At 39.7% G+C, this 23526-nt stretch overlaps 2 protein-coding genes and 1 pseudogene across 2 annotated transcripts; 1 reads left to right on the top strand and 2 right to left on the bottom strand.

Moving 5' to 3' along the window:
- LOC130560006 (alpha-amylase-like) overlaps nt 1–23130 on the bottom strand; it is a 28977-nt pseudogene extending 5847 nt beyond the window's left edge.
- On the bottom strand, nt 3096–9499 carry LOC130560017 (activator of 90 kDa heat shock protein ATPase homolog 1-like). Its single transcript, XM_057343452.1, has 6 exons — nt 9275–9499; nt 8129–8319; nt 6448–6530; nt 4348–4465; nt 4135–4223; nt 3096–3954 (listed from the first exon to the last, which is right to left on the bottom strand). The coding sequence occupies exons 1-6, from the start codon at nt 9352–9354 to the stop codon at nt 3796–3798; spliced, it is 720 nt and encodes a 239-aa protein (XP_057199435.1). The 5' UTR covers nt 9355–9499; the 3' UTR covers nt 3096–3795.
- LOC130560026 (activator of 90 kDa heat shock protein ATPase homolog 1-like) lies at nt 19830–21332 on the top strand. Its single transcript, XM_057343464.1, has 2 exons — nt 19830–20054; nt 21010–21332. The coding sequence occupies exons 1-2, from the start codon at nt 19975–19977 to the stop codon at nt 21299–21301; spliced, it is 372 nt and encodes a 123-aa protein (XP_057199447.1). The 5' UTR covers nt 19830–19974; the 3' UTR covers nt 21302–21332.
- Nucleotides 23131–23526: the final 396 nt, after the last annotated feature.

Here is a 23526-nt window from a genome sequence, read left to right as displayed (position 1 = left end):
TGAGGCCACGCCCTTTTCTTTTCCATGGGCAGGGTCCTAAGGAGATCATGCAATGTACGATTGAAACGCTCACACTGGCCATTCCCCTCCGGATGATATGGAGTAGTCCTGCTCTTTGTTACCCCATACAATTGACACAAGCGCTTAAGTAAGTCTCCTTCAAAATTTCGCCCTTGGTCCGAATGGATGCGTATTGGCACCCCATACGCATAAAACCATCTTTCTGTCAAAATTCGGGCCACAGTGCTGGCTTTCTGGTCCCTTGTCGGGTACGCCTGAGTGAACTTCGAAAAGACATCCGTAACCACCAGGACACTTTCGCAGCCATTACTAGCACGCTCTAATAGTGTAAAATCCATAGCCAGAATCTCTAGCGGTCTTGATGCCAACAGATGACCCATGGCGGTATGTACTTTAGGTCGCACTGCCTTTGCGACCACACAACGTGAGCATTTGGTACACCATTGTTCCACATCCCGATGTAAATTAGGCCAAAAACATCTCTCCCTTACTAAGTTCGTTGTCCTCTCTATACCTTGATGGCCATGATGATCATGCAAAGTCTCTAGCACCTCTTGCCTTAAAACGATCGGCAACAAGACCTGAAGTACTCTAAGCCTCCCTGGTGGTAGGAACACTTCCCTATACAACACCCCATCTTTCTGTTGAATGCGTTTCCACTGACGGATCAATTCCAACACTTCCCCAGGCTCCTGGGCTCGTTCCTCTCGCGTCGGGGCACACCCTCTCTTCCAGTAGCTCATAAAAACAGCGATATGTGGGTCTGCAGCCTGGAGGGCTTGCATGTCAGCCTTCTCACGGAATGGCACTGCTGCGATCTCTGAGGCCACAGCGAAGTCAAAAACTGAGCCATTTCGAGGAGCTGACAAAATTTCCACAGGAACAGTTATGCCCGAGGCAGCTTTACCCATACTATCCTACCCTGAATGTCCTGGCAGGCGAGACAATGCATCTGCGTTTCGATTCAACACCCCGGGATGATACCTTAGCTCAAAATCAAACAGGGCCAACTGAGATACCCACCGCTGTTCAACAGCTGCCAACTTTGCTGTTCGAAGATAACTTAAAGGGTTATTGTCAGTGAAGACTACGAACTTGGCACCCAACAAATACTCACCAAACTTCTCGGAAACTGCCCACTTAAGGGCCAAAAGTTCTAGCTTCATTGAGCTATAGTTGGTCATATTTCTCTCTGGAGGACGCAAACCTCGGCTAGCATAGGCAATAGGACGCCTCTGGCCCTCCTGTTCCTGTGATAAAACAGCGCCAAGTCCAACCTGACTAGCATCAATCTCCAAAACAAATGGTTTAGAAAAATCAGCATAACCCAACACTGGGGCTTCCACCAATTTCCTTTTCAGAGTCAAGAAGGCATCTTCCATAGCTCCTGTCCACTTCCCTTCCAGCGAGGCATTGACCCCAGAATTCCGTTTCTTACCCTTTCCCTGAAGTTCTCCTACCAACTTGTGCAATGGAGCGGCATGTTGAGCAAACCCTTCCACAAACCTCCTATAATAAGAAGCAAACCCCAAAAAGGAGCGCAATTCGGACAGTTTACTCGGACGGTTCCAGCTAGCCACTGCACTAACCTTCTCAGGATCGGTGGACACTCCACGGGAAGAAATAATATGACCAAGATATCGTACCTCCTTCTGGAAAAAATGACACTTAGGAAGTCTCAACTTCAAGTTATTCTGTTGGAGTCTCTCCAAGACCATCTCTAACCGTTGGAGATGTTGTTCAAAGGAACTCGAAAATATGACAATATCATCCAGATACAACAGCAGGGACTGGAACCGTTGGTCACCAAAAACCCTTTCCATCAACCGTTGAATAGTGCTAGGGGCATTGCACAACCCAAATGGCATCCGATTATACTCAAAAAGACCAAAGGGTGTGCAAAAAGCAGTCTTATCCCTGTCTCTCTCTGCCACTGGTACCTGGTTGTACCCACTTGCCAAATCAAGAGTAGAAAACCATTTAGCACTGGTTAGTGCATCAAGCGACTCTTCAATTCGCGGTAGGGTGTATGCGTCTTTCCGTGTTTTCGCGTTCAGTTGACGATAGTCAACACAAAGACGTATGCTTCCATCCTTCTTTTGCACTACCACGATGGGTGATGAATAAGGGCTACTGCTAGGCCTAACTACCCCCTGTTCCAATAGCTCGTTAATGTGTGCCTTAACCTGCTCGTATTGGGAAGGGGGCAACCGGCGATAGTGCTGCCGAACTGGAACGTTATCCAGGACCAGGATTTCATGTTCCATCAACGGAGTACATCCCAAGTCGCCTGTACTCTTACTGAACACAGCACCAAACCTTGTCAAAAGGGACCTAACCTGCTGAGACTGTTCCGTAGACAACAAGGGCCAGTCTTCGGTAGGGTTAAACGATGGGTCATTACTGGCTTCCGTGACTTGATTACATATGACAGATTTCAGCCTGGCCCCACCTACCCCATCCTCATTTTCCACTAATGGCAACCTAACCATATACAAATGGCCCAGGAAAGTTTTTGGTCTAAGCCACTGATCTCGCTCTCCCGGATTTACCACAGGGACACAAACTTCACCTCGATCTACAGTAGCAGACATTTGGAAATGAGAACATTAGCAGGTAAGGCACCACCCTCACTTATCGGAGGTTCCAAATATACCGAAGTAATCGCACGGGCCACACTCTGGCTGCAATTCGTGGGAACCCACTGAAGGGAACCACGGGCCGGATCCGGACCTCAATTTAAACAACCAAAATAATCAAATGTTTCAAATGTCTCACCGTCCGGATGGAATGAAGCAAAGGTCCAGATCCGGCCCGCGGTCCACCAATTGAGGATGACTGACATACTATTTCTGTGCTCGATACACTTTTGTATAGGTTTCGGAAAGTTTTTTTCTTTGTCCCTTATTGGGCAATTCTTCTGAAAAAGCACGCCCATGGCCAGGCGAAAGAAATAGCCCGCCCACGCGTTAACTGATGAGCGATAGGAAGACCCGCCTACCATAAAGATTGGCTGCGCTGCGTCAAGATTGGCTGCGCTGCGGGCCTGCAGCTGCAGCTCGTTACTCTTGCAATACTGAGAGAAGTTGAGGTGTGTTTGTTTATGGATGGATGTTATATAAACAGTGGATATGAAGCTGGATTTGCAGATCGTTTGAAACTGATAGATGGAGTGGTCCCAGTGCTCCAAAAGATGCCGGACATGAACCGCATGCGGTAAGTGAAACCAAGTCATATGTCTGTGTTTTGTTGGCAATGGGTGCGCACATGCATAATGTAAACAACATGAACTTATAGTGAATCAATGCGATGTTGTATTGTGAGCGCGTGATTTAGTTCCCCCGCCCCGCACACCCCCAGGAGGTCGTATTTTTCCAGAAATAATCGTACAGCTGTATCTATCTTTTATAAATGTGATCAAACTAAACACTCTTTGAAGACACAAAGTATGCAATACTACTCTATAGGTACTAGGCTAATTTTTATCGCACGTAATATGAGTTGGAGAGGTCAGAAGCTTTTTTAGGTGTTGAGTACTGCGAAATATAAACAAACCAATTTGTGTTGTATTTTTGTGCATTTTACACAGAAGACGTTTTTCAATTCTGCTGAACCACTTTTATATAGTTTTTCTATGTAAACACGCTTTAGACGGACGTGTTTAACTGTTATGCCTTCGTCTCGTGCCGTTTGCAGCGTCTCTCTCTTTGCGCCATGGTTTTAATACGCTGTGTCAAGTTGAAATAATTTCAATTTTTACACAGCTCATCAATCTCAGTTCCACAGCAGTTGACCAAAACTTACTTCTTGGTTTAAAAAGACCCTGTAAAGCTCATCTGGTGAGGTGAGGAAAGTGTCCTTTAGTGAAAACTTGCAAGTGGGGATCTTCACCCCTGTGCTGGGAGGAGGAGCAGCAGCAGTGGATGAGCTGATCTAAAACAAACAATTACACACAAATGATAAGCCTTTTTCGATAGGCATGTGTTCTTTGTAATGATTTTTTATGTCGTGATGAGAAGTGCTTTTTTAAGGGCAGCCCTTCAGTAAGGTGATGGCATGGCAACTTGCCACTGTGTATAAAACTGTACCTGCATTTATAATATTAGGACTCACCTGAGTTTTGTTCGACTTAACTGGTGCCTGGGCGTTCTGCTGTTTTGTCACACCATTGGCTGTAGGCAGAATCATGCCCTGTGTGAACTCTGAAACGGATCAGAATAGATCATGACAATCCACATCCCCACATAGTCAACGCAATAAAAGCACTGCTATTAAACCCCTCTCGATGATGATGATGAAGAGTGCTGTCGGATTGGTGTCGCTTACCTGTTTTGAGGAAGTCCACATAGCTGGCGAGTGTTAAACGAACTTTATCCGCTCCCTCCCTCCTCATCAGAGAGAGCAACGTTGTCTCAGGCTCATCTTTACAAAGACTCACGCTGATCTGTGTGCAAAAAAAACTTTAAACTGCAACAACTACCACCACCACTTACCCATGAGAAATACTCAGCATGGCTAGTTAACCAGTCACATTCAATAACAAACATGCAAATTATGCAATCTGCTGCTCCATAGAAAAAAAAGTCCGGCCAATTCTTCATTTGTACAATACGGAAATATTTCTCCCTTCATTTCTATGTCAACAGGCAAATTTACAAAATCAGCAGGGGATTAAATAATTATTTCCCTCACTGTGTGTATGTGTGTATATATACACTTAACAAAATTATAAACGCTCTTCAATGGCTGTGCGAAGTTGCTGGATATTGGCAGGAACTGGAACACGCTGTCGTATATGCCGATCCAGAGCATCCCAAACATGCTCAATGGGTGACATGTCCGGTGAGTATGATGGCCATGCAAGAACTGGGATGTTTTCAGTTTCCAGGAATTGTGTACAGATCCTTGCAACATGGGGCCGTGCATTAACTGAAAACATCCCAACTCTGCATCAACTCTATGCGAAGGAGATGTGTTGCACTGCGTGAGGCAAATGGTGGTCACACCAGATACTAACTGGCTTTCGGACCCCCCAATACAGTAAAACTGCACATTTTAGAGTGGCCTTTTATTGTGGCCTGCCTAAGGCACACCTGTGCAATAATCAGCTGTCTAATAAGCATCTTGATATGCCACACCTGTGAGGTGGATGGATTATCTTGGCAAAGGAGAAGTGCTCACTAACACAGATTTAGACAGATTTGTGAACAATATTTGAGAGAAATAGGCCTTTTGTGTACATAGAAAAAGTCTTAGATCTTTGAGTTCAGCTCATGATAAATGTAGGCAAAAACAAAAGTGTTGTGTTTATAATTTTGTTCAGTGTAATATATATACTGTATATTAGTGCTGTCAATCGATTAAAAAAATTAATCGGATTAATCACACATTTTTTCTGTGATTAATCATGATTAATCGCACATAACTATTATATTTTAAAATATACTTTTACATTTTAATAATTTCACATTTAATCTTCAAATTGATGTAGAAACAACATTTTTCTTTAACAGCATCATTTTATGAAAGCTAGCATTTTTATATTAGTACTGTAACTGATGTCTCTATTAAATTGATTATTTTAACATGAATTATAGCCATTTAACAGTATAATTGAGAGCTCATGTAGGAAACATACAGGAATTGAAGGACGCTTTACAGTCTTTATTAATGCTAAATTATAAATTAAATGCAGAAGAATTCTCATTAAAGCTACAAAATCACATTGATTTCTTCTTTTATTTTGTTCTTTGATTAACATTAGTGACAGGAGTCAGAGCAGCACGTTTAAGAACGTGGTCCCTTTAAGAGCTGTCTCAGTTCGCAGATCTGACCGTCACCGCACTCCCATTTTCACAACTCTTTGCATTCATTTAAGATTTTATTTTACACTTTGAAGTCTGTGCTTAAGAAAATGCTAGACAAAACGGGCTTTCTGACATAATCTTGTGTGGTTTTATCCATTCAAGCGCGAAAGAGAACTTAACACGGATGCGCTGTCTGACAGAGATTCACCGACGCAGCCCTTAGCAGGTGACTGTTTACTCCAGTCTGGACCTCGCGTTGCGTTTTGCCGCGTCCCACAGTTTAGAAGCGGTCTATCTCCATTGAACGCGTCAAAGCAACTGTTTCAAATCGCGCTTAAGTGGTTTAAAAGCCTGTACACGAATAAGAGCGTGATTACATAATGTAACGCTAGACAAAGGATGTCAAAACAAACGGATGCTGCGTTAATTGCGATAAATATTTTCTCACGCGTTAATTTGAAAAAATTAATCGCATGCGTTAACGCGTTAACGTTGACAGCCCTAATATATATATATATATAAACTATTTGTAGTCTTCTTTAAAAATAAATAAACTTTTAGCCTGGTAATACCGATGTATAAAATACATAAAATTAGTTTAACTACAACAATAACTTACATCAAGATCATCCATGTCATTTTCATCTGAAAGGTTCGGAACTTCTATATTCCCCTTGTATTTGATTCCTGACTTTGATGTCCCTGTACAGATGGGGAACCAAAAGACATAAATAGACATTAATATTCAAGTTAATGTAAAATACATAGAAAATATTTATTAAATATGCACCCATTCCAACCACGTTTATTTTACCATAGTATTAGTACATGAAAACTATGAAAAAAAATGTATCATCAAATAAATCACATGAAAGTGAAAAAAACTGGAATTGTATTTTATCCATGTAAATATCTGTAAATTAACATTCACTGAAAATATAAGCTGCACCAACAATACTTGTTGACAGTAGATATAAGCTTTTTGATTGCACACGCCCTCTCTCAACTCTGGTTTCACCCCCTTCCAGAAATAAAAAAACACATTTCCGATTTCTGAATTACGCTTGTTTAGACAAAGTCAGGCCGAGTACCAAAACAACCTTGTAGCCAATCAGCAGTAAGGTGCACAGTGCACAGGACGGACATTAGTTGAGCCGAGCGCTGATGAAAGCGTAAGATGGGGGTAGGGGTGTGTTTGTTTTGGTGATTTGAACATAAACAACAGCTAAGAGAAATCAGACATCCCGCCTTTAAAGGCGTAGTTCTTAATTAACAGCTGCCACTAGCGTTGTGTTATAGATTTGCCAGGAATCGCTCAATCCAAACACGACGGTGGCCACCACAATACAAAAAGATGTCGTTCTCATGTTGACGCAGGGAAGAGATTTTGCAGGCATTAGAAAGACTGTAGAAAGAGCTATGACTTATTTATTACATGAAATAAAAGGTTTGTGGATTTTAAGTTTAAAAAGAAGGATAAAAGTCAGGCAGGAGCTAGGACATGTGTTAATATTATAAAGACTTTCCAGCAGAGACACGTTAGGACTAAGGCTTTTAGCAGATATGTACTCACAGATATCTATGGAGATACTTTCCAGCAGAGAGACACGTTGGAGAGAAAGATCATCACCTCCAAGGAGGTTGCTTTGATTCGGATCAGTGAGTAACATACTAACGTACCAAGATATGTTGTTGTAATATTAGCTGTGTGACGGAGAAGTTTTGAGCGTCATTGTTTATCTGGAACCGCTTTAATATTGTACTCGTCCAGATACTTGAGAGAGAGAGAGCGCGTTGGAGCTGAAACTGGAGAGTGAGTGAGAGCGCGTTTTACTCTTTTACTCAATGATGAATAAACTTTCAGTTAATCCGCGGGTCACATGCGTTCCGCACCGGAGAGCACGATCCGTACGGATCATCCTGCGATCCGTTTCACCACGATACCGCAGCGGAGAGGAAGAGAAAACGCGCGTTGTAGAGTTGTTTGTCCATTTAGGGCTGCTGTACAAAACATGGCGGTGAATTCAATGTATGTAGGGCCGCTCTGTATGTAGATATAAACCGCTTATTCTAAGGTATTACAAACTTAATAGTTCATTACGTAAGGTCTTTATACACCTCTGAAGAAATAGTTTTGTATATTATATTGTATTTCTGTCAATAGATCCTCCTAAAAATGCCGTATTGTTCCTTTAAGTGTCAGATGGCATGCACTATAGAGCATGTAAAGGACCAGTCTTGAAACAGACATTTCGCAGAGTAAAGAGACATTATTAGCAAACTTGACATCAGTTTCATACCTGTCCAGGTGGCCTTTAGATTCCATTCATAGAAGAAAATAAGTTTCCCTTTCCGGTTGTTAATAGATGCCTCTCCCTCCACCTTGCTGAACTCTGTGATCTCACACATGCCGTCGTCACTCTCCACCCGCAGCCCCATAAGTAGTTCCTTCAGCTTCTCTGATGACCAGTTTGTAGCATCCCTCTCCGTCCTTACAATATAACGAACACCCATCAATAATACTCCTTTCCTTTAGGCTTAAATGAATTATGATATATGTCATCCCTAAAGAAATTCCTTCCCTTAAAATTATTGGTTGTGACATAGTTGTACAAATGTTTCCAAAACATCCCAAGATTGACTGTAAAGTAGTTTACTAAGAATATTACATATTTTAGAAGAGCACAATTAGGAATACTTCCATTCGCTATAATAATTTCTATGACCGAGGTTTTAATCCTTGACATGATGTTTTCAAATTTTAACATATCGGCTATTCTCAAGATTGACATGTTCCTCACAAAAAATATACAGCTTTAATGTGTGTATTTAATGTGTAAATGGACAATGACACTTATTTAAAGATAAAAAAAAGTTGCTGCCAAACTCCAGAGCCTTCAAGATTTGTCTGGAATACTCACAAAGACTACAATTGAAAGTAGCTCTAATCGACTTTCTTCCTCAAGAAAATTAAATGCCCATCCGGGCTGGAAGCCTTCATTTCCAACGCAGAAAACGTAACGTTAAGCGAATATTCCATAAACATGACAACTCTAGTAACAACAAAAGACAAGTTTATTATAACATTTAAAACTTAACCAAATCATATACAAAGACAATGGAGCAGGTCGAGATGAAAACCATTTCATGAACCACGCAAGTAAAAGCAGCATGGCATGATCAACTTGCGACGACGCTAGCAGCTCACACGCCAGACAGCAGCATTTAAGATGAAATAAACATACGATAACACTTATAACATCAAACTGTTTCATTAGCCCTAATGTTTCCACCGGTAGACGCTCTTTCAAATGCAGCCGACTGACACGGGACAGTCCTGTTCAGTAGCCAGCGCGCTTTAGCATGTTAGCATCAAGATGGCTTGAGTGAGTGTGTGAGAGAGAGAGACACCGGTGTAAGTCGACAGAACACCGGCGGAATCTCACCAATGCCAGTTGTTGACATTTGTAGCATCCGCTCTCTCCTCCACGATCCAGCGAGGGTCTCCTTCTCCCCACTTCGCCATGTTGAATCGGCGTTAAAACAGATATTCAACTGAAATGAATGGAGAAGGCGGCGAAACGTTTCTAATACCGGTGAGACCAGCTCGCTTCTCGAAACCTCTCGACTCCTGCCGCTGGTTTTGTTGCCCGTAGAAATTACTGGAAACGGAATTGAGTCACACGCTAAGCGTTCCGTGCTAAAACCAAACCGTTTGGATAAGGTACCGCTTGAGAAGTTAGAATAGATGGAGTATTGATTTTTATTTTTGAAAAGTTCCACAATTGTGCCAGTGGCATTACAATGCCAGTTACACAATGCGTGTACTGGTTTCATGTTAATTTATTGGAAAAAATGTATAATGTGTCGATCTGGTGTTTGACACAATGCAGAAATTCTTTTTTGCGCTGTCATTTCATTAAAAGCATATTCTGGGTAATAACAATAAAACTTAATGCGTTGTCATTGACAAGCGGAAAAAAGCAGGTAGTCTTCGCAACACGTGAAAATTATGCAAATGACATTGCATTGGCTGTCGGGTTTGATGTGATCGTGATTCGTGACGGTCAGTCTCACATAGGCTGTGTCCGAAATAGCCCCCTATACCCTGATATAGTGCACTGTTTTGAGGGGACATCCATTTTTTGGCTTCTGTTTTACGAGGTTTGCCAGTAGGGGGCTGTACATTAAGAACCACCAGAACAGACCTAAGAACAGATAACTTCATCGTCCATCACGAGTTATGGTAAATAAACGTTTTTGTTATTAAGCAATCGTCAAATGTATAGTTTTAAACGATTCATTGATATCGATATGAATTCATTTCAACGTCTTAACATATATGTATATGTAATTTATACTCAAAGACAATAAATTAATACTTATTGACCAGGTCGATGTTCTGTCTTGATCAACCTTAGCTAACCACGTGTATGCTTAATATCTCTTACTCATTTTCATAATTATTTTCTTTTTTATTTTATTTTGTTGTCTGTCTCTAGCATATGTGGATGGCCTTTTCTGGTAAGATATTCTTCTGACCCTGTTTACTTGCATTAATCAATATAGTACTATGTTTTAATGATGTAAACCATTTCAATTTAGCTGCACACTTACTTTTATTTAAGTTTTTTATTATTTTAATTCTTAGTCATAGTACAACTTCCTACAAAATGGAGAGCCCATAATCAGAACTAACAATTAATCACAGGTGAGAAATCACAGTCAACATAATAATTAGCCAGCAAACAATTTTCTTAAATGTGTATTAAGAAAACAAAAGATCAATAATTGAGCACCAACAATCACAAACATGATCAAACTCAAATTGAAAACTTTCTCATATGGAATAAAAAAATGATCATATTATGTAATGTACATATAATATAATTTTTTGTTAAAATAGCTTAATGATCCTGATTCAAATGTATGTGCACCTAATGGGTTTTATCATGTTTGTGATTGTTAGTGGTTGTGAGTTGTGATGTGAGTGGTCGCGTGCTAATGAAATTTAAGTGGGCAGGTGATGTGCATTAAGGTGATTATTGAAAGGCTGTTGGCGAGGTTGTCGGGAGCGCTTAAGAAACTTAGAATATACTGTAAGTTTGTTGTGGAAAAAGAGCTCTTATTCCTGACTTTCTTTATATATTAAACACGCATTAAATGCTGAAATATAAAAAAAATCCCTGTGACACAGATAAACATAACAAGACCAACGATGTAAAAATCTGCAAATGGTCCGAGTGGGACTCGAACCAGATAAAGACGCAACATGCGACTGCGAGCAAACCGAGCTAACCTGTAGACTAACAGCAACGACTCGTCTTGCTTCTAATTCTGTCATCATTTACGCACCCGCATTTACACATTGCTTCCTGGAACATACTGCATTAGTTATATGTTTTTCTTTTCAGCTGGTTTTTCTTTCATTTCTTTCCATTTTTGTTTTCCACAAAGTTAAGCTGGATATGGATTTGAGGTGACACTACGGTCAGACGGTTTCATCGCGTACCAGACCCCCAGTTAACTTAAGTGAACAGCGCTCTTGGAAATTGTACTGGATGCTCCGAGCCTCCGACTTGCCGTAGAGCTCGCAAACCCAGAAGAGGAGGGGCTATGTATATTAGCTAATAAATTTGCATTTTGTGTGACGTGTGACGTTAACTTAACGTCGATCGGCGTGCGGCGTTATTTAAACGCGTGGCGGCGTATGACGTTAATTTAGCGCCAGGCGGCGCTTATTTAACGCCTGGTGGCGTTAAGAAATCGGCGTTTTAATATTAATACGGCGATCAAAAGCACGCGAATTGTGAACCTGTTGGCTTTCGATATTTTGACGCTTCCTCGGACGGCGGCGGCTGAACGCACGCTTTGAGCACACGCAGCTCTCGTTCTAGAGTCGAGAGTCGGCAACAGTTTTCGGATCATTAGTTTTCGGATCATAAGAATATTGCTCTATCAATGTTTTGTTTTGAAGGAGAAAATAAAACATATATTGCTGGACTCGGACAAGACCGACTAGAACATTTGCGAGACCAATGACCAAGTCCGAGAAGAGTCCGAGTTCAAATACCAACGAGTCCAAGACAAGTCCGAGACCATTAAAAAACGTCTCGAGTCCGAGACCGGACTCAAGTACTACAGCACTAGCCACCTAATCGCCCCTTCTAATCATACACAGTCAGCTTGCTCTCATTAGTTTGCCCAAGTCCGCTTATAATAAGCGACCTTGGGCTTTCTTTTTTCCTGTCAACGTCGCGTTTAAAAAATCACTTGTTGCGGGTTTTTGGGCTTATTTTAAAAAAATATGGTTGCTTTGTGTGACTGGAAGTAGTGAACAGCGTACGGTCGTGGGCGGGGGAAGTAAATGGTCGGGGGTTCTTTAGTCTCGCGGTAGTAGACAGGCTATCGTTTGTTCTCATCTCTGCGAGCGCACGTGTCAGTTGTTCTCCCCTGGATTGCCGATTGGTAGAGTTGTAGGTGACTTCTGCTTAAGAACGAGACGCCGTGTGCGATGCTCGTCTCCTGTACGAAAGAGGTGGCTTCTACCAGTCTAGTGGTATTCATTTCATTATTCAAGTGAGGTGGTTGGTTTTGATAGCCCAGCAACAGTCTCTCCCTTTTCACGAGGCGGCTCGTCCTGTGGCCGTTTACAGTGTTTCTCCTTTCTATGAGGTGGCCTGCTCTTACAGTTCATTCAATCAGACTTTCAAGAGGCTCTGGATAGACTGTCGTATCCGAGAGCCACTGTTTTTCTTTTCCCCACATTATTTCTATTGTTTTGTTTTGTTCAAGTTCTTTTTTTATTTTAGTCCTGTGAGGTAGACCATTACTAATCTATGCATAGTCACATTGTGTGAATTATCCAGGGTAGAAATTGTTTTACATTTATTTTCCCACGTACAGAAGTTTTCTTTGTTTAGGTGGTTGTTTCACATTTGGGTTGTATATTTCTTTGAGTACATTTGAGTTGGTTTGGTTTTGTCTTGTTTATATTAGTCCTTCTGTACTGTGGTTATTTGATGTATTTATTTTATTTGTGGACCCTGATAAATGTTGACTGCTGATTGAACCTCTAGTGGACTACTGTTGTGTCTTTTGGTATTTTAGATCATCGATCTTTTCTAATTTATTTATAATAAATCATGAAGATTTAAATGACTCTGTTTGGTGCTCTGTGACTCTTGGTTCATTGATTTGGACTACCTGTGTGCATAAATCATTCAGGTTCCCCTTCCTGTTAAATTGGGGTGGCGTAGTTTGTCAGTAGCCTTGCTTTTGTAGATAACACGGTATCATCCGAAAGCGACTATGGGTTACATCTTGGCGTAGTCAGCAGGGTAATAATAAAAAAAAAACGTGCTGTTTAGAGAGTCAGAGAGCAATTTTTTTTTTGTTGTTGTGGTGGGAAGGAAAACAGTGGCTGTCGGTGGGAGAACATTGGACCGAGGACTTTGCAAGTTGGTTCCGGTGTCATCGATACAAGGATACTTTCATATTAATATATATATTTTTTTTTTCTTTTCCTTTTTTTTGTGTGTGTGTTTCTGTTTTCATTATGGAAGAGCAACTCTGTGTTTTGACTGAACTAGTACAACAATTACAGGCAGATAATAGGAAGCTTCGAGAGGAATTACAGAGAGGGGTTGTTGATGTTGAGCCTGAGGAGGTAGAGATTGCTCATCCTGGTGATAGTGGTAATACACTTCCTCCTGGGGTTCTGGTCAGCACTCCTGCTCCAGAGTGTTATGTTTACATTCCACGAGAAAGGAAGTGTTCTAGATTTTCAGGTAAAAAGTCTATAGATATAGATTTCAGGCGCAAGGTCAAGGTGTAGGGCAGGAGACTTTGCAGCAGGAAAACTAACCCCCTCTGGTACTGTGAGCTTGGTACCTGGAGGGGGGGTTTTAGGCTCAAGTGGAGTGGAAGATGGTGTTCTGCCACGACTCATTGGTCAATGTTCGGTGGTGGAAGTTTTGTTTGGGGAAGTTAAAACCCCCTGTCTATTGGACACAGGGTCTATGGTGTCTATGATGACAGAAAGTTTTTTTGAGTCTAGCTTCCCTGCACATGTGAAGGATCGTCTGCAGCCTTGTGATTGGCTGCAGTTAAAGGCCGCAAATGGTTTGGGAATTCCTTATTGTGGATACGTGGAGCTTGAGGTTAAGGTTTTGGGTAAAGTTCTCCCGAATATGGGGGTACTAATTATGAAAGATCCCCAAGATCCCCTAACGAGACAACAAAAGCTCTTAGTTCCAGGTCTTCTTGGTATGAACATTCTTAATTCCTGTTATGAAGAACTTCTTTGTCAGTACAAAGGGAATTTGTTTTCCTCTCTCATAGTACAGCAGGCAGGAAGTGAGTGGAGACGAGCCCTCTCTGAGTGTCAAAGTCTAGCCCTGACCGCAGGGACTGGTTGTGTGGGTAAAGCAGTTGTGAGGGCAGGGCCTGCAATAAGAGTTCCAGCGGNCACAGTCCACTCATCTGCTCGATTAAGTGAATTTATTTGATCTCATAGATCTCTTCTTATGCATCATCAACATCAGAAATTTTAGGTTTCCTGCTCTGGCTCGAAGGAATTAAGTTATTTTTTACTTCAGCACATCGTGTTCACATAAATACTATGCATCATCAGCATTTACAGGACATGTATTGTGTTTGAAGCGGTCAAATAACTGAGATCTCAACTAGGAGCTTATTGACCCGTACTCTCCCATGTGCTTCTGTTTATATGAAGTAGCTGCAATCTCAATAAACATTCTTTTTATTTTCCTTGCGTGATCTTGTTTTAATTTGAGACTCTCAGAACATGCTGGATGTTGTGGAATTGTGGAAACGTTCGTTTGTTAATACGAGACAGAAAAACTGATATTTTAGCCAAGCGAACTTCTTGAGCAGGCCAGATAAAATAGACCAGATAAAAATAGTCAGCACTTTCTTTAGAACCCGACTAGACCCGAAACGTCTTGTGCAGCCTGCAGCCAAGCAAGATACCTCACGGCGTTATGGATCTATACGCGCAAAGATAAAAACTTTTGTTGCATGCTGTGTGCGTTTCCCAATAATGTGCCACACACCTGCAAACATAAAAAGTATCTGCACTTCTTGCTTTGGTCTTCGTCAGAAGCGACTTGCACCACCTGCTGGTGAAGCGGTCAGGCAGCAGGTAGAGATCATGCATTGGCGGAATCGGCGCTCTATTGCTTCTCCTGGGATTCCCGGATGTGAAACTTTGAATTTCAAGTCGAATTTGAACCACTGAATTTGTGGAAGCGAATTTTTAAACCGAAATTATATGGACTGAAAATTGTCTGTCGAATATTAAAGCTTGTATTTTATAACAAGTTGAATTTTTTTTATGAAAGGTGAATTTAAAAGGTGAATTTTGATTATTGAATTTTTAAACGGTGAAACTGTGTGTGAAATGTTTCCATTTGAAAAATTCACAGCTTAAATATGCAACCATGTTGAATTGCAGTTCCTTAAAATGCGAGCACTGTTAATACAATGCATCCTTTTTCAGTTAATGCTATTCAGCACGTCTTTTTGCTTCAAACACATTTGTCTCTATTTTACTTCCATAAACAAGATTATAAATAACTAGACGCCGCTTTGCTCCGCTGCTGCGATACGTCAAAATCTAAAAAAGAGTCCATGCAAACAGATGTAAGATGCAAACACAGTCTCTTTCTTTATTTTGTTCCAATAAACACTTAGCTTCGTGTGGTGTTATTTTGTTCAGTTCACACAACTGTCCACACAAAGTCCATAACTTGTAGATACTTGTTCAACTTGCTTCCACAAATAATCCAATAAACCTGGTTTTACATGATGAAGCACGACTCAAAACGGTCAAAAACTGTGTGCTTCCCCAATACCAACACACATGTTGTCTCATTATCCCCATTGCACTGATATACCATGGCAATTCTGTCCCAGATTGCCACCCAGTGGACAAATACATAACAGAACTATATGGGGAGGCTGCAGACCTGGAGCAGGCAGTTTCACGCCCCCGTTGTTCCTTATTTGTCCCGTAGGGGGAGTTGAACGACAAAATTAAATATTTGTAACCGAATCAAATTGTTAAACAAAAATGTAATTATGTATGTGTAAGATTAAAAGTAAATAAATAAACTAAACTGAAACTGGAAGTGCTTCTGGACCTGTGAAAATTAACCATGTTTTTGTTGTTGTTGTTGTATTGATGACTTTTGGCAAAACCAATCTTACTACAGAAACCATGGCTTAACTAACGATATGCAGAACAGGTTAAAATATTTGTAGATATGTACTAACGGTTTTAATACATAGTTTACAGGAGACAATTGATTTGCAATTGCAACTGCAATTTAGTGTTTTTGTGAATTGAAAAATTAATAATACACACAGTTGGATCAGATGTACAGTACAACAATAATATAAGATTAATAATATTAATGTTATTAATAATAATAACATTAAGTGCAATCACATGAACCATCAAGTAGGGCTGTCACGATTATGAAATTTGGCTGACGATTAATTGTCTACTAAATCATTGCGATTATGACGATTAATTGTTAATTGATAAATTGGGTCATATATTTAAGGTTTAGGCTTTTACCTGTCAATAATACAAACACCAAATACTTGTAAATTAAGTAAATTGATCAGGGGTGAATTGAAGCCACCATTAAAATACTATCAGTCATAGAAATGCTTCTAGTCTTTTTTCTCTCACTTGCAAGACAATAAAAGTTTACTTCTGTGTTAATGAGATTTTGGTAGACTGGTTTTCACAGTTTTCTGCAGGTTATTTTTATGGTATATGCTTTAGTTTTTTTTTAAGTGATTGTGTTTTTGGTGGTACATTTTACAAGTATTACCATGCTTTAGTTACAATATATACACTAAAATATGCAATATGCAGATGCACTACAGCTCCCCCTAGTGTCTTCTATAGAGATGTGCAATAATTGCGATGATCTGAAACCATCGCGATGAGGTCAAACAATCGCGATGAGACGANTTATTCAATAATCGCGACAGCCCTAGTCAATCAAAACATCACTGCATGCTTAAACAGTGTCCATGCCTATTTAAAAAAAAAACACAATTCACCACTTAAGAAATTTCTAAGGTTTCTTATCTTCTAAGAAAAAAATGACAAGTTTCTTGTGAACAACATTATTTATTAAGACCATTATCAAAAACAGGATTGATGATCATTGTAGGATGGCTCTCGATAATGACTCCTATGGGTTGCCACTCTTCTTCAAAATGTTCTTAATCCTCCTGTCAAACTGCTCCCGCTCATTGATAAAAGAAAGTTTAAAGTTGTAGACAAAATTGTTATTGGAAATAATGGCAGGATGTCATGCTTGACCATTTCTCCTTTATAGCATCCTTACCTTATGTCAATGACAGGCCCTTGTAGAAACTTCTCCTCAGCCTCCAGCATGGTGAGATTTTCCAAAGCAGCAAGGGCACAGATGATGGACTACCAAAGAAAGAGTTAAGATGGGTCACACCCCAAACAAGTAGTATCATTTCAGTATCAAAATTATGTTTTCATTTTTTTGTACAACAAAATTAGGCCCAATCCCAATTCTATTTTCTACCCCTTCGCCTACCCCTCGCCCCTTCCCCTTGCCTCTTGAAACAAAGTGGCAAGGGGAAGGGCTACAAATTTTCCGCTAAGAAATGGGACACCACTACTACACTGTTATACGTCATCATATACGTCGTTGCTAGCTCGTCACGTCAGAGGACATGTGCCGATGCACCGGGTATATGACATAAAAATATATTTTCTAGTATCGTGCAATCAGTGCTGTCCGCTAGCAAACTTTAGCGATTTTTTTGCAAACGTTAAAAGAACATCACCGTAAATACTAACACAAGATTGAATGTAACATACATAAAAGGAAAAATTGTCATAAAAATCCTTATTAATGGCAAAAATTACTTACATTTATGGGTCTGCTTGCTCGAGTGAGCGGCCATGTTGGAAATTTCTCTTAGCCCTTCGTTTGAAGTGAGGTCCCGAAAAATCTTCGTTTGAAGGGCTATCTGGCCCTTCCCCTTACCCCTAGCCCTCCAACCAAAAGAGAATTGAGACACCACTACCCCTTCACGTGAACGCGCCAAACGGAGGGGTAGGGGAAAGTGTAGGGGTAAGGGGTAGAATTGGGATTGGGCCTTTATGTCCTTAATTACATACCAAAAACATTTTTTTAAAGCAATTACAAAATAAATCTGAGGAGCACAGCTAACACAGGACCAACCTCTGGAAAAAGGACATCCATAATAAACTTGATGTGTCACTGTGAGTCTGTGTGGGTGTCCTGTCCAGAAATGAAGTGAGGTGAATGTAGATGTCATCATTTGGCCATTCGTCAACGTATACAGGCACAAGCATGGTCTTGGCAGAAGGATTGCAAAAATGTCAAGCCACTTTGATTTCTTTTGGCCACTGATGATGTGCAAAGAAAATTGAGAATGTCATTAAAACATTGCCACATATGTCTCTGTAAGTCATTTATGTATTTATTAGACAAGCTATTGGTTTAAAGTGCAGTAAATATGTCAAAGCATTCTTAACACATTTTTATTATTTCCAAGTTTATTACAGATTAACAACATAATAGCCTAATTAGCCAGCCAACAATTGCTATTAAGAAAACAAAATACACGATTAATTGAGCACTAACAATCACAAACATGATAAAACCCATTAGTGCACATACATTTAATCAGGATCATTAAGCTATTTTAACAAAAATGTATATATTATATGTACATTACATAATATGATATTTATTTTATTCCATATGAGAATAAAGTTTGATCATGTTTGTGATTGTGGTGCTCAATTATTGATCTTTTGTTTTCTTAATACACATTTAAGAAAATTGTTTGCTGGCTAATTATTATGTTGACTGTGATGTTCTCACCTGTATTAATTGTTAGTTCTGATTATGGCGTTCTCCATTTTGTAGGAAGTTGTACTATGACTAAGAATTAAAATAATAAAAAACTTAAATAAAAGTAAGTTGCAGCTAAATTGAAATGGTTTACATCATTAAAACATATAGATATAGTTGACTTATATGAAGTAAACAGGGTCAGAAGAATATCTTACCAGAAAAGGCCATCCACATATGCTAGAGACAGACAACAAAATAAAATAAAAAAAAAATAATTATGAAAATGAGTAAGAGATATTAAGCATACACGTGGTTAGCTAAGGTTGATCAAGACAGAACATCGACCTGGTCAATAAGTATACATTTATTGTCTTTGAGTATAAATTACATATACATATGATAGTTAAGACGTGAAATGAATTCATATCGATATCAATGAATCGTTTAAAAACTATACATTTGACGATTGCTAAAACGTTTATTTACCATAACTGTGATGGACGATGAAGTTATCTGTTCTTAGGTCTGTTCTGGTGGTTCTTAATGTACAGCTCCTACTGGCAAACTCGTAAAACAGAAGCCAAAAAATGAAATAGTGACTAGTCACTTGAATGACGCATAAAAAGGATGTCTCAAAGAATGCACTATATCAGGGTATAGGGGGCTATTTCGGACACAGCCTATGTGAGACTGACCGTCACGAATCACGATCACATCAAACCCGACAGCCAATGCAATGTCATTTGCATAATTTTCACGTGTTGCGAAGACTACCTGCTTTTTTCCGCTTGTCAATGACAACGCATTAAGTTTTATTGTTATTACCCAGAATATGCTTTTAATGAAATGACAGCGCAAAAAAGAATTTCTGCATTGTGTCAAACACCAGATCGACACATTATACATTTTTTCCAATAAATTAACATGAAACCAGTACACGCATTGTGTAACTGGCATTGTAATGCCACTGGCACAATTGTGGAACTTTTCAAAAATAAAAATCAATACTCCATCTATTCTAACTTCTCAAGCGGTACCTTATCCAAACGGTTTGGTTTTAGCACGGAACGCTTAGCGTGTGACTCAATTCCGTTTCCAGTAATTTCTACGGGCAACAAAACCAGCGGCAGGAGTCGAGAGGTTTCGAGAAGCGAGCTGGTCTCACCGGTATTAGAAACGTTTCGCCGCCTTCTCCATTCATTTCAGTTGAATATCTGTTTTAACGCCGATTCAACATGGCGAAGTGGGGAGAAGGAGACCCTCGCTGGATCGTGGAGGAGAGAGCGGATGCTACAAATGTCAACAACTGGCATTGGTGAGATTCCGCCGGTGTTCTGTCGACTTACACCGGTGTCTCTCTCTCTCACACACTCACTCAAGCCATCTTGATGCTAACATGCTAAAGCGCGCTGGCTACTGAACAGGACTGTCCCGTGTCAGTCGGCTGCATTTGAAAGAGCGTCTACCGGTGGAAACATTAGGGCTAATGAAACAGTTTGATGTTATAAGTGTTATCGTATGTTTATTTCATCTTAAATGCTGCTGTCTGGCGTGTGAGCTGCTAGCGTCGTCGCAAGTTGATCATGCCATGCTGCTTTTACTTGCGTGGTTCATGAAATGGTTTTCATCTCGACCTGCTCCATTGTCTTTGTATATGATTTGGTTAAGTTTTAAATGTTATAATAAACTTGTCTTTTGTTGTTACTAGAGTTGTCATGTTTATGGAATATTCGCTTAACGTTACGTTTTCTGCGTTGGAAATGAAGGCTTCCAGCCCGGATGGGCATTTAATTTTCTTGAGGAAGAAAGTCGATTAGAGCTACTTTCAATTGTAGTCTTTGTGAGTATTCCAGACAAATCTTGAAGGCTCTGGAGTTTGGCAGCAACTTTTTTTTATCTTTAAATAAGTGTCATTGTCCATTTACACATTAAATACACACATTAAAGCTGTATATTTTTTGTGAGGAACATGTCAATCTTGAGAATAGCCGATATGTTAAAATTTGAAAACATCATGTCAAGGATTAAAACCTCGGTCATAGAAATTATTATAGCGAATGGAAGTATTCCTAATTGTGCTCTTCTAAAATATGTAATATTCTTAGTAAACTACTTTACAGTCAATCTTGGGATGTTTTGGAAACATTTGTACAACTATGTCACAACCAATAATTTTAAGGGAAGGAATTTCTTTAGGGATGACATATATCATAATTCATTTAAGCCTAAAGGAAAGGAGTATTATTGATGGGTGTTCGTTATATTGTAAGGACGGAGAGGGATGCTACAAACTGGTCATCAGAGAAGCTGAAGGAACTACTTATGGGGCTGCGGGTGGAGAGTGACGACGGCATGTGTGAGATCACAGAGTTCAGCAAGGTGGAGGGAGAGGCATCTATTAACAACCGGAAAGGGAAACTTATTTTCTTCTATGAATGGAATCTAAAGGCCACCTGGACAGGTATGAAACTGATGTCAAGTTTGCTAATAATGTCTCTTTACTCTGCGAAATGTCTGTTTCAAGACTGGTCCTTTACATGCTCTATAGTGCATGCCATCTGACACTTAAAGGAACAATACGGCATTTTTAGGAGGATCTATTGACAGAAATACAATATAATATACAAAACTATTTCTTCAGAGGTGTATAAAGACCTTACGTAATGAACTATTAAGTTTGTAATACCTTAGAATAAGCGGTTTATATCTACATACAGAGCGGCCCTACATACATTGAATTCACCGCCATGTTTTGTACAGCAGCCCTAAATGGACAAACAACTCTACAACGCGCGTTTTCTCTTCCTCTCCGCTGCGGTATCGTGGTGAAACGGATCGCAGGATGATCCGTACGGATCGTGCTCTCCGGTGCGGAACGCATGTGACCCGCGGATTAACTGAAAGTTTATTCATCATTGAGTAAAAGAGTAAAACGCGCTCTCACTCACTCTCCAGTTTCAGCTCCAACGCGCTCTCTCTCTCTCAAGTATCTGGACGAGTACAATATTAAAGCGGTTCCAGATAAACAATGACGCTCAAAACTTCTCCGTCACACAGCTAATATTACAACAACATATCTTGGTACGTTAGTATGTTACTCACTGATCCGAATCAAAGCAACCTCCTTGGAGGTGATGATCTTTCTCTCCAACGTGTCTCTCTGCTGGAAAGTATCTCCATAGATATCTGTGTTTTACATCGTTGGTCTTGTTATGTTTATCTGTGTCACAGGGATTTTTTTATATTTCAGCATTTAATGCGTGGTTAATATATAAAGAAAGTCAGGAATAAGAGCTCTTTCTCCACAACAAACTTACAGTATATTCTAAGTTTCTTAAGCGCTCCCGACAGCCTCGCCAACAGCCTTTCAATAATCACCTTAACGCACATCACCTGCCCACTTAAATTTCATTAGCACGCTACCACTCACATCACAAACATCACAAACCACTAACAATCACAAACATGATAAAACCCACATTAGGTGCACATACATTTTAATCAGGATCATTAAGCTATTTTAACGAAAAAGTATATCATATGTACATTAGATAATATTATAATTTATTTTATTCCATATGGGTGAGTTTGATCATGTTTGTTATTGTTGGTGCTCAATTATTGATCTTTTGTTTTCTTAATACACATTTAAGAAAATTGTTTGCTGGCTAATTATTATGTTGACTGTGATGTTCTCACCTGTTATTAATTGTTAGTTCTGATTATGGCGCTCTCCATTTTGTAGGAAGTTTTGCTATGACTAACGAATTAAAATAATAAAAAACTTAAAATAAAAGTACGTGTGCAGCTAAATTGAAATGGTTTACATACATATAAACCAACGGTAGTAATGCAAGTAAACAGGGTCAGAAGAATATCTTATCAGAAAAGGCCATCCCACATATGCTAGAGACAGACAACAAAATAAAATTAAAAAGAAAATAATTATGAAAATGAGTAAGAGATATTACGCATACACGTGGTTAGCTAAGGTTGATCAAGACAGAACATGGACCTGGTCAATAAGTATACATTTTATTGTCTTTGAGTATAAATTACATATACATATATGTTAAGACGTTGAAATGAATTCATATCGATATCAATGAATCGTTTAAAAACGATATATATTGGACGATTGCTTAATAACAAAAACGTTTATTTACCATAACTCGTGATGGACGGTAAGTTATCTGTTCTTAGGTCTGCTCTGGTGGTTCTTAATGTACAGCGTCCCCTACTGGACAAACTCGTAAAACAGAAGCCAAAAAATGGATTTAATGAGTGCACTCAATAATGTCCACTATGAATTCGGACGCCACTAAAAATGGATGTCCCCTCAAAACAGTGCACTATATCAGGGTATAGGGGGCTATTTCGGACACAGCCTATGTGAGACTGACCGTCACGAATCACGATCACATCAAACCCGACAGCCAATGCAATGTCATTTGCATAATTTTCACGTGTTGCGAAGACTACCTGCTTTTTTCCGCTTGTCAATGACAACGCATTAAGTTTTATTGTTATTACCCAGAATATGCTTTTAATGAAATGACAGAGCAAAAAGAATTTCTGCATTGTGTCAAACACCAGATCGCCACATTATACATTTTTTCCAATAAATTAACATGAAACCAGTACACGCATTGTGTAACTGGCATTGTAATGCCACTGGCACAATTGTGGTACTTTTCAAAAATAAAAATCAATACTCCATCTATTCTAACTTCTCAAGCGGTACCTTATCCAAACGGTTTGGTTTTAGCACGGAACGCTTAGCGTGT

Source organism: Triplophysa rosa, linkage group LG10 (assembly GCF_024868665.1).
Source record: "Triplophysa rosa linkage group LG10, Trosa_1v2, whole genome shotgun sequence".
NCBI classification, from domain to species: domain Eukaryota; kingdom Metazoa; phylum Chordata; class Actinopteri; order Cypriniformes; family Nemacheilidae; genus Triplophysa; species Triplophysa rosa.
This window is presented reverse-complemented; position numbering and strand designations above follow the sequence as displayed.

What these genes read in the sequence shown, in the direction of transcription:
- LOC130560017 (XM_057343452.1), bottom strand. Translation starts at nt 9,354, where the DNA reads ATGGCGAAGTGGGGAGAAGGAGACCCTCGCTGGATCGTGGAGGAGAGA. An exon ending in ATGACATGGATGATCTTGAT is followed by an intron (nt 4,466 to 6,447) that starts GTAAGTTATTGT and finishes TTTTGCACACAG; the next exon opens with ATCAGCGTGAGTCTTTGTAA. An exon ending in TTAAGTCGAACAAAACTCAG is followed by an intron (nt 3,955 to 4,134) that starts GTGAGTCCTAAT and finishes TGTTTGTTTTAG; the next exon opens with ATCAGCTCATCCACTGCTGC.
- LOC130560026 (XM_057343464.1), top strand. Translation starts at nt 19,975, where the DNA reads ATGGCGAAGTGGGGAGAAGGAGACCCTCGCTGGATCGTGGAGGAGAGA. An exon ending in AATGTCAACAACTGGCATTG is followed by an intron (nt 20,055 to 21,009) that starts GTGAGATTCCGC and finishes TTATATTGTAAG; the next exon opens with GACGGAGAGGGATGCTACAA.